The sequence below is a fragment of the Tinamus guttatus genome, unplaced genomic scaffold, assembly GCF_059628265.1.
Source record: "Tinamus guttatus ecotype Peru unplaced genomic scaffold, ASM5962826v1 Tinamus_guttatus_pri_ptg000628l, whole genome shotgun sequence".
In the NCBI taxonomy this organism is placed as follows: Eukaryota; Metazoa; Chordata; class Aves; order Tinamiformes; family Tinamidae; genus Tinamus; species Tinamus guttatus.
Window position 1 is genome coordinate 296,864 of NW_028289162.1, and position 13,213 is coordinate 310,076.

General features: G+C 46.3%; 1 protein-coding gene across 1 annotated transcript; it reads left to right on the forward strand.

The window, feature by feature from the left end:
- Positions 1–2,157: 2,157 nt before the first annotated feature.
- Positions 2,158–6,223, forward strand: SPRING1 (SREBF pathway regulator in golgi 1). The gene is made up of 5 exons (XM_088535261.1): positions 2,158–2,327; positions 2,851–3,007; positions 3,842–3,993; positions 4,432–4,545; positions 5,578–6,223. The coding sequence occupies exons 1-5, from the start codon at positions 2,217–2,219 to the stop codon at positions 5,659–5,661; spliced, it is 618 nt and encodes a 205-aa protein (XP_088391387.1). The 5' UTR covers positions 2,158–2,216; the 3' UTR covers positions 5,662–6,223.
- Positions 6,224–13,213: the final 6,990 nt, after the last annotated feature.

Consider the following 13,213-nt stretch of genomic DNA (forward strand, 5'->3'; position numbering starts at 1 on the left):
CTGCATGTGACGTGTGAATCCACATGTGCTCCCGGGAGCGAGATCTCCTCTTCTGAAGGAATCTGCAGAGTAATGTAAAGCAAAATCAAGGGGGGAACAGAAGAAGAAAGACATTTTAAATAAAAAGGCACAATCAAATCATGCCAATATTTAAAAAATAAGTAATCCATTCCTTTTAAACCACAAAATTCCCATTACCAAACTCTATACAATGGTCATAAATACTATGAGCATGTCCAAAGGATCACATGTTCTCCTTCCATTCACTTCGGAATTGTCAGCTTAAATAGATCCTGGTTTTGGAAATGCAAAGGCTTTGAAACTGCATTAACTTCAGGGGCTTTTTCTACAACAAGGAGATGGTTACTTAAATCTCGCTTTTTTTTTCCCAGCTCAATTTTAAGTGTAATATATTACACTTTTAGAAACTGAGATAATTCAAAAATATAAAAGAGCACAGAAATATTATCAGAAAGTACTGCACAGATTCCTTTGCAAACAGTCTTACACAAGTGAATGTTAATTATATAGAAATTAAGACATGGGCTATTTTTGGAAGTGATTTGTCCAGGTTCCCCAGGCACTTCATAGGTCATTTAGAGAAGATACTTTAAATATTGTAATCTGATCCTATTCAATCCTGGACTTTGATGGCTACTGAATAAAAATTAAAAGACTTTAAATAATTCCAAATACCATTTGTTACAAGAGTATTTATGACATTTCATATGGCATAAATATATGTAAATAAATGTGTAGGCCCATATCCATATACTGTAAGGACACAATGATTCTGATACTGCTTCCTAGCTGTCCATATTTCAGTTTTTCCTTATATCTTTATATTCTCATTCATGCTCTCTACTCCCCGTGACCCAATAGCCCACGCAAAACTGCCTTAAATTCACATGTTATCCCCTGCTAAAGCCCAAAATCACTCAGCTCAGAGTGCATAAATAGACAGCTATAGCTACAAAGCAGCAAACACAGAAGTCCAGAAGTACATTTATGAATAGCAGGACCAAAACTAAGGAAATATCTTGCACGGCATCTTTCTTCCCAGAGTGTTTCATAGGTGCATGCAACTCCAACTCTGGACATCCCCCTCATAGTAAGAGAAATACACCTGCATCTATGTACATAAAAACTGGGAATAATCTCATATGGCAGGAAAAAAATATATACTTTTTGACAAATCTATTGGAGAGGCCCCGGGTAGTCTAATATAAGAACCAAAAAGCCAACTCTAATCAAAGCTTTCTGACACCCTAAGTTACCAACACTACAAATTTTGATCATGTAACACCCAAGAGAGTTTTAATCTCTCCAAATATGTGAAATTTGACCCTTTCATTGACAAAACAGCCTTTTGAACTAAAACAGGAATTAAGATAGGATGAAATGGCCAAGATCCCAGGTGGGCCCATGCCGGCTAAGCCGATGACCGACTCTGGGGTCACGGCTCAGCTTCCATGAGCCGAGGGCTGAGGTCAGGCGTGGGGATAACGCTGAAGCCTGGAAAATCCTCCCGTGCCTCCCAAGGCCGTTGAAGTCAACGAGAAGGTGAAAGCAGTTTCCAGGGTACAGGGCAGATCTGTGGGAAATGCTTCGGGTTTTGGAGGGTTTGACTGCCAAAGGATGTGAAGCGCTGCAGGTGCAAGGCCGTTCCCCGCACGGTCCTGACGATTTACGACCAGACAGGACTTAAATGGGACGTTGTTCCAAAGGGATCCGTTGTTCCGGATCAGGGTTTTCGCCTGCCAGCACCCGCCCACCCCGCACTGCCCGGAGCACAGGCCGGGACGCCAGGCGGGAAGGGGGCGCTGGGGACGCGACGCGACGCGACGCGACGCGACACGACACGACGGTGCAGCCGGCTCCGAGCGCCCGCGGCGGGTCCCCGGCGCCTGCGAGAAGCCCCCGGGCCCGCTCAGCACGGCCACCGCGCGCGGAGGCCCGCGCCTCGCTGCGCAGTAGGCGCGTGCGTGACAAAGGACAGGTAAACACAGAGGGAGCCATGCGTGCACGCGCCTCGCAAGGGGCGCCCCGGGCGGCCGAACCTACCGCTGGGCCGCGCTGGCGGCGCCGCCCTCCCCGCCGCCGCTTCCCGCTCCTCCCCCGCGGCCGCCAGGGCGCGGCGGAAGCGGCGGGCAGGGCCGGGGGCGGCCGCTGCCGCCGGGGATGCGGCTGCCGCGCGGGCCCCGCCGCCGCCCGCCATGGTGCCCCGCGGGGCGCTGCTGTGGCGCAGGCTGCTGAGGAAGCGCTGGGTGCTCGGCGTCGTCTTCGGGCTCTCCCTCGTCTACTTCCTCAGCAGCACCTTCAAGCAGGTCAGTGCCCCGCCTGCTGCTCTCTCTTTATTTATCTATTTACCCCTCCGGAAAGGGGGTGTCTGAAGTGCTGAACCGCGTCCCCACGGGCTGGGCACGAGCCCCCCGTGCAGGCACTGGCTGTGGCTGAGCCTCGTGGAGGCCTCTCCTTAAAACCCTCCTCTGCGCTTCTTAAATAAAAACAGCGGCCTTTTGCTTGCTACCCTTGTCTTGATGCTACATTCTGGAGCTTTGGGGGGGATATTGCTGAGGAACCCAGTAACTCCTTTGTGATACCTCTTGGGAAGGGTACCTCAACCAGCAGAGCGTTAGCAACGGGGAGGAGAACAGGCCCGGCGTCACTGCTGCGTGAGCTGGTCCCGTGGGGAACTCGCCTACCCCTGGTTTTACTGCATTATGCTGCTTTGCTTGCTGCACCGGTGTTACTTTTTGAGTTTCCTGTGCCGTGACTGGGGGCAGCCGCGCGTGTTTGGCTGCGAGGATGAGTGTGCGCAGCTGGTGCCATTACTGCCCGTCCTTGCAGGAGGAGAGGACGGTGCGGGACCGCAACCTCCTGCAGGTGCAGGAGCACGAGCAGCCCATCGTGTGGAAGGTGCAGTTCAGCCTGGGCAACAGCAGCCAGCTCAGCAACCAGTGCAGGAATTCGGTCCAGGGGAAGCTCCTCATCACGGATGAGCTGGGTGAGGCTTTCTTGGGCACACCATGCTGCTGAGGGCTTCCTTGCCCCACCCATCCAAGTGGCCACCGCTCCTTACACCTTAAATGTGTGTTTTTAAGTGCATGGAGTCTTTCTCCTGTGCACATGTGCATTCCTGTGCACATGTGGGCTTTGTGATGTTCAAGTACTGGCCCTCTCTTGAGCAAACATCAGAGGCCGCAACAAAATGTTGCCCCGTCCCCTGTGACTTAATGCGGGTAGTGTTTAATCTAATGTTTATGCTAACTGAAGCTGTGGCTTTCTGAAGTCACTGCTTCACCAAATTCTCTAAAGTGATTGATACCCTTCCTACTGTGATACTGTGCTAGTGCAGTCTCCTTAGGTATTTTAACTGTGGTTCTACTCTGTTAAGGATTCCTCTGAATCCTTACACCTGTCCTTGGGATGCTGCAGCTACCCTGTGTGGTCTCCTCTTCACATTGGCGGTTACTAAGGTACTGACAGAAACTGATACTGACACCTATCCAGACATAGCCTAGCTGAAAGAACAGTTTCCCCTTCCAGTCCCAACAACAACCTGCCAAAAAGATACCAAAACTTACATACTTTGCATTCTGAGGTGATAGTGTGTATACTGTGTTGCAGCTGTGCAGGCAGTGTCAGGCTGTTGTAAAACCTGGCCCTTTTTTTTGAATGCCATTTCAAAGAATTCAGTCATATTGAGGATCACATTCTACTAAACGGTAAATAAACCCATTCCAAAAATGCGTTTCTTACTATAGCATTTCTTCTCCTGTTCCCATTGAGGACTGGTGGAATGACTCTTCCAGTTGTAACTGCTGTTTTTGATTTTCAGGCTACATCTGTGAGCGGAAGGACCTGCTGGTCAATGGCTGCTGTAATGTGAACGTGCCCAGTACGAAGCTGCACAACTGCGAGAGCTGCCTCCCGAACGGCTGCTGCAGCGTGTACGAGCACTGCGTCTCCTGCTGCCTGCAGCCCAGCAAGGTGCGTGGAATCGCCCTGCTTGGGTGTTCTGAGACTACTCAGGTCTCCTCGTGGCTAAAAGTGCTTATTGTGAGGACCCTTTTCCTTAGAGAGGGGACAGTTCCTTTTTGTGGGTGAGGAAAGCCTGCTAGGACTGTGTGACAAGCTATAAATACAATAATAATAAAAAGAATTTTTTAAGCCATCCCTCCCACCCTCGAGAGTAAGTATTGGTAGCCATGTGAAGTATTGCAACTTAAAAAGCTTTGCATTTACAGAAAGAAAGTGATGATAAAATAGTTATTCCAACCAGAATATTAACCTTTGGTGTATTAACCTTTTACTGCTTTCTGGAAATGCTCAATGGAACTGTTTGCTATTCCTCTGAAATTTGGTTGGTGTAAGTTCATGTGGATTTTAATTATTCCTTGTTAAAGTAATTTATTTTAACTGTTTTAGCAACATCTCCTGGAACGTTTCTTGAACCGGGCAGCTATAGCTTTCCAGAACCTCTTCATGGCAGTGGAAGATCGCTTTGAGTTGTGTCTGGCAAAATGTAGAACTTCATCACAGGTGAGGCACAAGTGTATGCCCAGTGTGAACCGAAGGGCTCAAAAAAGACAATATCCAAAGGATGCCCTTGAAGAGTGGGGCTTGGTCCTACGAGTGGCTGTTTTGTGGGTATGCACATGGGCTTATATGTATATGGACTGAGGCTGTGGCTGAGAGCTAATCTGAGAGCAGCCCTTTGGTTAAACAATGTGAAATAATAACACCAAAATTAAATAAAGAGCATTGTGTGTATTTAGAGCAGGGTGAACTATGTATCCTTTTTAGAAAAGATGTGCTAAGCTAGAAGGAGGCCAGCTGAGTTTAATGGCTGAAGATCTCATAAGAATTTTGTTCTCATCTTTACGAGATCTTCTGCAGTGTAACTTGTTCCTGGTAGATTCAGAGATGCTATTTATCTTGGGGTATGTTTTAGATTTTTCCCATGTGTTGATTTTTGTCTCTATAGCCACTCAAGCAAAAAGTATGTGGTAATGTCTTTTACTTATTTATTGCTTTTAAAAACAGAGGTGAAATTCTGTTGCCCAGTAAAATTACAGTAGTTTTATTAGAATTTTTGGCCAAAAGCAAACATTAGACCTCTTAGAAAATGCTGGTGGAGATGGGATAAGTAGTTAATATAGTACTAGAGATGGACTGTAAACAAGAGGCACAGTTCCCTATCTGTGTCTCCAGAGCTTTGCTTATGTGTAGTATCCGAGCTCTAGCTTTTCCTGCTAAAAGCACATGCATCCGGAGCAGCAACTTCATACCTTGCTTCCCTACAGCATTTGACAGCATTGCCTAAGCATATCTGAACTTCTGTGATGCCCAGTCTGATCCTACTTACAGTTCAACATTGCGGTGCTGTAATACACTGACTGACTCTTATTGTATGTTGGGGGTGCAGTGTTGTTTGAGCCGAGATGGCGTTGTAATGTGTAGAAGTGCTTGGGAATCTTTTACATACATATGAACGCTTAGGGCTTTGCCTCTCGTGGCGTAGGGATGTATTGTTTTAACATGTGTTGTTAAGGCTTCTCCTCTTCCCCACAGAGCGTGCAGCATGAAAACACCTATAGAGATCCTATTGCAAAGTACTGCTACGGCGAGTATCCCCCAGAGCTTCTGCCTGTTTGAAAGCTGCATGATCTGAGCAACAAGGGGAAGGAGCTGGAGACTGGAAGCCAAAAGAGCAAGGCAACAACTGTAGCTTTACAAGAGCTTCAGTGTGAACGGTCCGTGATGTTTTCAGGGACAAACCCAGAACTGGACAGTGTAAGGAAGGGACTTGAATTCTCTGGGACTGAATTTTGCTCTCTTCAGTTGTTACACGACGGCTTTAGAGGATTAGCAGGACATTTGAATACTGAAATATTCTCTGTAAACAAATAGCTAGCATTTGAGAATGCATGGAGTGCATTTAGGCTATAGAAACTTTCGTGTAGGAAAAATATCTAGTACAGCTTTGCAGTTGTGCACGAAGGTTCAATTGTATCTCTGCAGCCCAGAGACTTTCCAGATTGACAGTGACAGAGGACTTTTGCTTTCAGAGTTTGAAGCATTGCCTGTTGCACTTCTGTCTCTGGAGCACTTTGACATGCATGGTGTACACTACATGTGTAATTATGAATTATTTATTCAGTTTATATGGATTGCTAGCTGAAAGTATTGATATTTCACATAGCTAGTTGTTGATGCCTTTCAGTTCTTATTTCATTATACTGGGGAGAAAGGATACTTTACATCCTGACTAAAATTGCTTATCTTCTCATTTGTCTCAAGGATTTGTATTAAGATCACTATAGTGCATATGTTTCTCCTAGGTGAGCTTAAGGCACTCAGAACTCCAATGGAGTTGTTTTTCTGTCAAAGTCCCTTAATATGAGAGGATTGCAGCATTTTCCTGGGGTGACATGGTTATTGTCTGTAATGCTGTCCTCATTGCTCTCCAGCAGTTTCCTCAGAGAAGAGTCTTAAGTCTTACAAACTCTGCTAGCTCACTTTCTCACGGGGAGCACTCAAGATTTGTTTGCTGGAATTCATTCATGTCCTGGTGATTCTAACGTACTTCACTCCTGGTTGTGCAGGAGGCAAAGGGTGGAGCTGTTGCAGGATTCCAGATTAATAAAATCTCCTTGCATATTAAGTAATTACACTAGGATGTCAGAACATTGTGCAAGCCCTCCAGTGAGGACAGCTGTGTCATAGGCATTCAGTTAAACTGCTGGGATGCTTTGATTTGCAGCATTTACTTGCTGTTCTTAAATTTCTGTCTCATCAGAACCGTACGAGAAGACAAGTGTTGGTTCTCCCTTCGATTTCCTATAGCTCTATAAAGTTGCTGTTTAAACAGTTTCTAACTTCTAAAGACTAAGCAAAGCTATGCAGCAGAGAGTAAATTTTAGAGAAGCTGGATGATACTGATTAAATTTGTGTTCTTCATGAACATCAGTATGTGTAAGGTCGAAGCACTAAAAAAATCTTTATATACATATGTAAATGCACGTATAAGAAGGATAACTTCTCTTATTTTTACCTTAGTGATCTCTGTGCAAATTCTGTGATTTTTGACTTTGTGTACACTTGTTTGAACTGGCACTTTCTATTGCCTGAGATAAAAACAATCTACAGAGGCTTAAAAAAATGGAACACTGGAGTATCCTGGTGCAAAGTTTATCTGAAGAATGCTATTGCAGGATGTTCTCTGGGGCTTATAATTAAACCTTCATGTGAGACAAACAAGAAGTCATGTTTCCAGCCATCTGATAAAATCCACTTGTATTGTTTTCGTTGTTCCTTCCCAGAAGTCATCAGGTGAGATAATGGTTCTGTCAGCAGATTCTCCTGAAAATCTTGTTTCTCCAAAGCTTAAAAAAAAAGCCTTAGTGCAGCTTATCCAGTCACATCCCTCTCTCCCCTTTGCTGCCATCCTATGGCCATTTGCTGCAGCAGACGAGATGCAGTGTGAAACGCTGCCTTGAGAGGCTAGCAGGGGTTATTCACTTCCCTTTTCAGTGTTAAAACTGATTTTTCACACCCATTCCACCATTTCATAACTGTTTTTCTAAGAGAAGGTTGGTCTCTTCTATCGTTCCTACCGAGCTGAATTCTACTTCATGCTGTTGCGCTCCTGCTGATGGGATGAAGATACTGTTGGATTTCTATCACTTTCTTTCCAGCTCAGTATTGATTCCTTGGCTGGTTATGCCACTGCTTGAAGCAGTAATGGTAAGAAATGATCAGAACTAACCTGATTCAGACATCTGTGAGAATTCCTGGCCTCTGTCTCTTCCAAAAAAAGGGGTGATCACAAGTGTTATCATGACTGTTGCCTTTTGCTGGGACAGAACTGCATCTTTCTCCTCCCTTGGTTGTCAAGCTGATATGTTATATGATAAGTCATTAAAAATGTATCTGTGCTCTAAAATACTGTGTGTTCTCATGTGTGCCCTTGAACTACAAGGGGACTGTTGCAAAATAGTTAAGTTTTAATAACGCAGTGGAGTAGAAAGGAACACTGTGATTGAATATGCTGAATCAAGACAGGGCAACGGAGGCAAGCAGATCTACTTCAATTCAAGTTTAGAGAACATGTTTCTTTAATGGTGCACAGAAACACCTGTCCTTTGCAAAACTGGATTGAGCAGGAAAAGGAATGTAAACGATTGCCTAATGCTGGCAGATGTATTGCTAAATGTCAAACGTGTGCTTTCCTCCCTGAAGTATCAACCTACTAACACTTCTGTATTACCTTTGTGGCAAAATGTTCCTTGACTTGATGGGCTGGAGGTCTGAAAAGGCAAAAAGCCTTCTGACTTGGGGCTGCCCCCGAGCCAGTGATGAGTGGGGATGGTGGTTTCCGTGTTCTCCGCACTTCACGCGTTATTCTAACAGTTCATCCCTACCTCCTGCAAGTGCGCGGAATAACAAATCATAACATTCATGAATATAAAACACTAAGCACAGCAAAGCCTAAACACAGTACTAGTTCTGATATCCTTTTTTTTTTAAAAAATATTCTTTTTCTCCTTGCCTTTTAGGAGAGGAGTGGGAGGGGGTAAAGAGGAATTCTCTAACTCAGCAACTTCCACAAAACTGGGAGTTCAGCAAGTTATTGGTGCATTAATGTCCCCTGCGTTTCTCTAGAAGTGTAAGCAAACAACTCTGTCCTGAGAAGAACGCAAGCGCTGTGGCCAGAAAGCTTGTCTTGTTGAAATACAAGCTAAGAAAGTTTCTACTAGGGGAAGAGAAGATCACAAATTCCTGTTGCAAAAGGGACTTGGTGACGAGTGGTGGCACACCTGCGATATTTTCCTTAGTTTATAGTTAATGTGGTCCTAATAACAGTGAAAGCCAGCACCAGCCCCAGTTCTTGGCAGTTTCATGAGTTTCCAGTGAAACCTAGCTCTCATTTAATCCTGCATGTTTTCTTTTGCATGCATCTACAGAATAAGACAGCAGGGGCAGAGGAGGTCCAGCGGAATTGCTGCCCGATATCCATTTGGCTTCTGAACACCTGGGAGCCGCAAGGCTACGCTGCGGCTGTAGCTCCTACCATGTCCGACCTTGGCCTTACTCGAAGCCCCTCAAGGTAGCCACAGTGTGACTAATGCCCCTCTTTCTTGCATGCGCTCATGAATAAAATAAGGTTGCTTACAAAAGCCAGGAATGAGGTGCAGCTGCCAAGTTTATGTAAGACCTAAAGCACTGGACACCACCATACACATAACGATATGCCAGATGCATTACAAAAAGGCAAAACCGTGGTAGTTATGTACAAACAGCTGCAGAGCGCCTCTTCTCCTGCGTTTTTTTATTTATTCTCGCCCGCTTCTTCGCTCCGGGTGCGAGGCGTGGAGCGGCCGGCAGAGGCTGCTCCGCCGCTGCCTGTCGCCTGGAGGAAGGCGGGAGATGCCGAGGAGAAGCCGCAAGGGCAGAGCCGGCTCCAGGGAACGTCCCCTGAGCCCCCCCGGGCCGCGAGGCCGCGGGATGGCGGCGCCTCGCTCGCGCTTCCCGCCCTTTCTCCTCATCGCCTCCTGCGCCAGCGGCCGCACCGGACCGGAGCGGATCCAACCAGCTTCTCGCAACCCGCGTGGTGCCGAGGCGGCTCGCAGCGGGGGAGCGAGGTAGGAGCAGGGGCCTCGCGTTGCTCCAGGCGTTTTCTTCCCACTCACTCGGCAGCTTCCCCGCTGGACTGGTCCGATTTTTTTTTATTATTATTTTTAAGTATTTTTATTTTTTGGTTAAAACGAGTGTGTACAGAGCCATTTGACAGTGTGTACTTAAGTCTGGAAGCCCCTGCGCCCTGGCTGCATCCCTCATGCTCCGGCGCTGCGGCGCTTGCGGAGGGGAAACTGGGGTGCTGCCTTCCTGCTTCCCAGCTATCACAAACCTTTCCCATTTGTGTCCTCTGGTCTCAATGGCTGCTCTGGCCTTTCTGAGTTTTTTTTTTTTTTAATAGACCTTTATAACCTGCTTTGCCCTAGATTTGCCTTAGCTGCAATTATAGCAGTTTGAAGTAGGATAGCTGGGATCCTGACTCTTCAAGGAAATAACGCTTTTCCAAGTGAGGAAAGATAGTTAGACACCCACCACCGTTGTGGAGAGCATCGCTTTCCTTTGGCTGCCTTTTCAGTTCTCCTTCAGCCCGGTTTTAATCTAGTGACAGATGTAGTTCTCAGTGGGCCATCGTGTTCCCCCTTTGCTTTCAGACCATACGCAGAATTTCAGACCCCCGTGGACTTTCAGGGAAGGGCATGCCAAACCTTAACAAGAATTTTGGGAAAGAACCGACGCTGCCTGCTCGGCTAGGGAGCAGAGCGTGAGTTTTGCTGCATATGTTGCTTTTGGGAACTCGGGCCACGGCCCTGCTGCTCGAGCCAGGTATGCAAATACATAGGATTTGCTTCAGTAATTATAAAGTTACTTTTTCAGCAGCTAGAGTTCCAAATTTTTTCAAAACTAGCTGAAAACATGGGTCACTGGGGAAAGCATTTGTTCTAGTTAGATATCCTAGCTTGCTGCCAACTGCAAATGAGGCTTGCTTATGGGAGGAGTAAGGGTTGTGAAACGTGTACATGCTGTCTGGTCTCAATATTTTACCAGGAGTGGTTTATATTTAGATCTTCTCTGTAATGGCAAAAGGGCATCAGCATTAATAATACTCTTTTGGAGTTGTCACTTCAAAATTTCTAATTATCTCAGTGAGCACAATGGAGTTACAATCATGTATCTTCACCTCGCACCATGGAAGCCCAGGACGGTGCTGAAATGTAATTCTACCAAAATAGCTAAACAACGATCTCTTTCTTTGCTTAGTGACACCTGGTAGTCTTTCTTTGTTTAGTGACACATGGTTCCCGGTGCTCAGTGTGTTTTTTTCCTGCCCTGCTAGTTTGCAGATTCGAGCTGGGCGCTATCTGAAGCCGCATGTTCCTCTTTACAGAAGTTTTGTGGTTGAAAGGGAGGTGATTTACTGATGATACATGAAGCAGAAAAGCAATGTTGAATGCTTTAAGTTCTAACCCTAAGCATTTATTGCAAGGCAGGCCCTTTCCCAGCACCATAATCAGTTAAAATTAAGTGTGAAATTTTATTCACCTTTTGAAGTTGGCACATTGAAGTTTGGAAACGCAGTCCTGAGTTTCTCTGTACAGCTCTGAAAGTCTAATTTTTCTTTCTTATGTAAAAACTGAGGTTTCTGTGTGATGACCTTACTCCAGCAGCTGCAGCTGAGAGCAAAGCAACAAATGAGAGACTCACGAAAAAAATAGTAGGAGTTGGCAACAGTGAGAGCTCTGTTATTTCTGTAGTATGAGTGAAATGAAAATCAAATTTCACCCTGTAGGGGTTAGTTTGTTCTGCACAGCAAATAGAAATTCATTCCTTTTTTTTTTTTTTTTTTTAAGTAGCCAAGTAGTATTCAAATATAGAAGATTTGTCAGGGAATTGTAATTTTTATGAAGTCACTTTTTCTTTCTGACCCGATTTGTACAACCAAAGGGGGGTTCTATTAGAATTCAGTAAGTGCCTTGAGTAAAGGCTGTGAGTTTTGGACATGATCATGATACTTCATAGAATCATAGAATGCTTAAGGTTGGAAGGGACCTCTAGAGATCATCTAGTCCAAACCCCCGGAACACGCAGGGTCACCTAGAGCACGTGGCACAGGGCTGCGTCCAAGCGGGTTTGGAAGATCTCCAGAGAAGGAGACTCCACAACCTCTCTGGGCAGCCTGTTCCAGTGCTCTGGCACCCTCACAGTTAAAAAAATTTTTCCTTAAGTTCCTGTGGAACTTTTGGTGCTTCAGCTTGTGGCCATTACCTCTAGTTCTGTCAGTGGCCACCACTGAAAAGAGGCCAGCACCATCCTCCTCACTGCCTCCCTTGAGGTACTTCTAGACACTGCTCAGGTCCCCTCTCAGCCTTCTCTTCTCCAGGCTGAACAGGCCCAGCTCCCTCAGCCTCTCCTCATAGGGCAGATGTTCCAGGCCCCTGATCATCCTTGTAGCCCTGCGCTGGAATCTCTCCAGCAGCTCCACATCCCTCTTGTACTGTGGAGCCCAGAACTGGACACAATACTCCAGATGTGGCCTCCCCAGGGCTGAGTAGAGGGGCAGGATCCCCTCCCTCGACCTGCTGGAGACGCTCCTCTTAATGCAGCCCAGGATCCCATTGGCCTTCTTGGCCACAAGAGCACACTGCTGCCTCATGGTCAGTTTGTCGTCCACCATGACACCCAGGTCTTTCTCCGCAGAGCTGCTCTCCAGAAGGTCGGTCCCCAGCCTGTACTGGTGTCTGGGGTTATTCCTTCCCAGGTGCAGAACCTTGCACTTGGCCTTGTTGGATTTCATGAGTTTTTTCACCGCCCAGTTGTCCAGTGTGTCCAGGCTGGCCTCTTGCCAGTTACTTCTTGCTGGCTTCTTGCCAGTTCCGTTTCAGGTAGTTTCCATTTAAAGAGCTGATATATTCTTTCATCAAAACCAGGGTTTGCAGTGGGAGCTGCTAGAGACCAGGCTGTTAAATTAAGCTATCTATTTGTGAGCATCAATGAGACGTTTCTGGTGTTACACTGTGTGCACTTGTCACAGTCCTGCTGCACCAAGGTTGGAGTGAGAAGGTGGCTAGTTGGCAGTCACTTAATCAAACAGAGATGTCGAGTTCTCAGGTAAGCCAGGTAGGGTGAGGCTTGCATGCTCTGCTGCTTTTACAACCACATAATGAATATGCTTTCCAGAACACGTGTTCCTCATAGTAGAAGCAGCAGCTGCATGTGATCTGTGTCACTGACAAGGGAAAGTGAGATGTAGTTAATTCTGGGCTGTGTAACAAAGACATATTGATCAGGGCCGCTCTTGCTACGGCTGAGTATATGCAGTAACAGTGGCAATGCAGCAGGCCAAAATGGCAAAACCAGGTATGCTTTTGTTTTAGGAATACAAAAGAGAGGGGGCTCCCTACCTAGCCCCAGGGCTGAGCGCCGGCAGTCCCAACAGCTCTGCTCCTGCCTTTGGAGGGTCGATGAGTTCCGAGAATAAGTGGAAGGGACACGTCGTCTTCACGTCACTGTAAATAGGCTTCGCTTGTAGGTAGAAGGTTAAAACCATGGGCTCAGTACAAGCAGCTTTCAAGAATCAGTTTCACATGATTACAAAGCAAGCTGTGTTTATATCATCTAGGTAAAATTATCC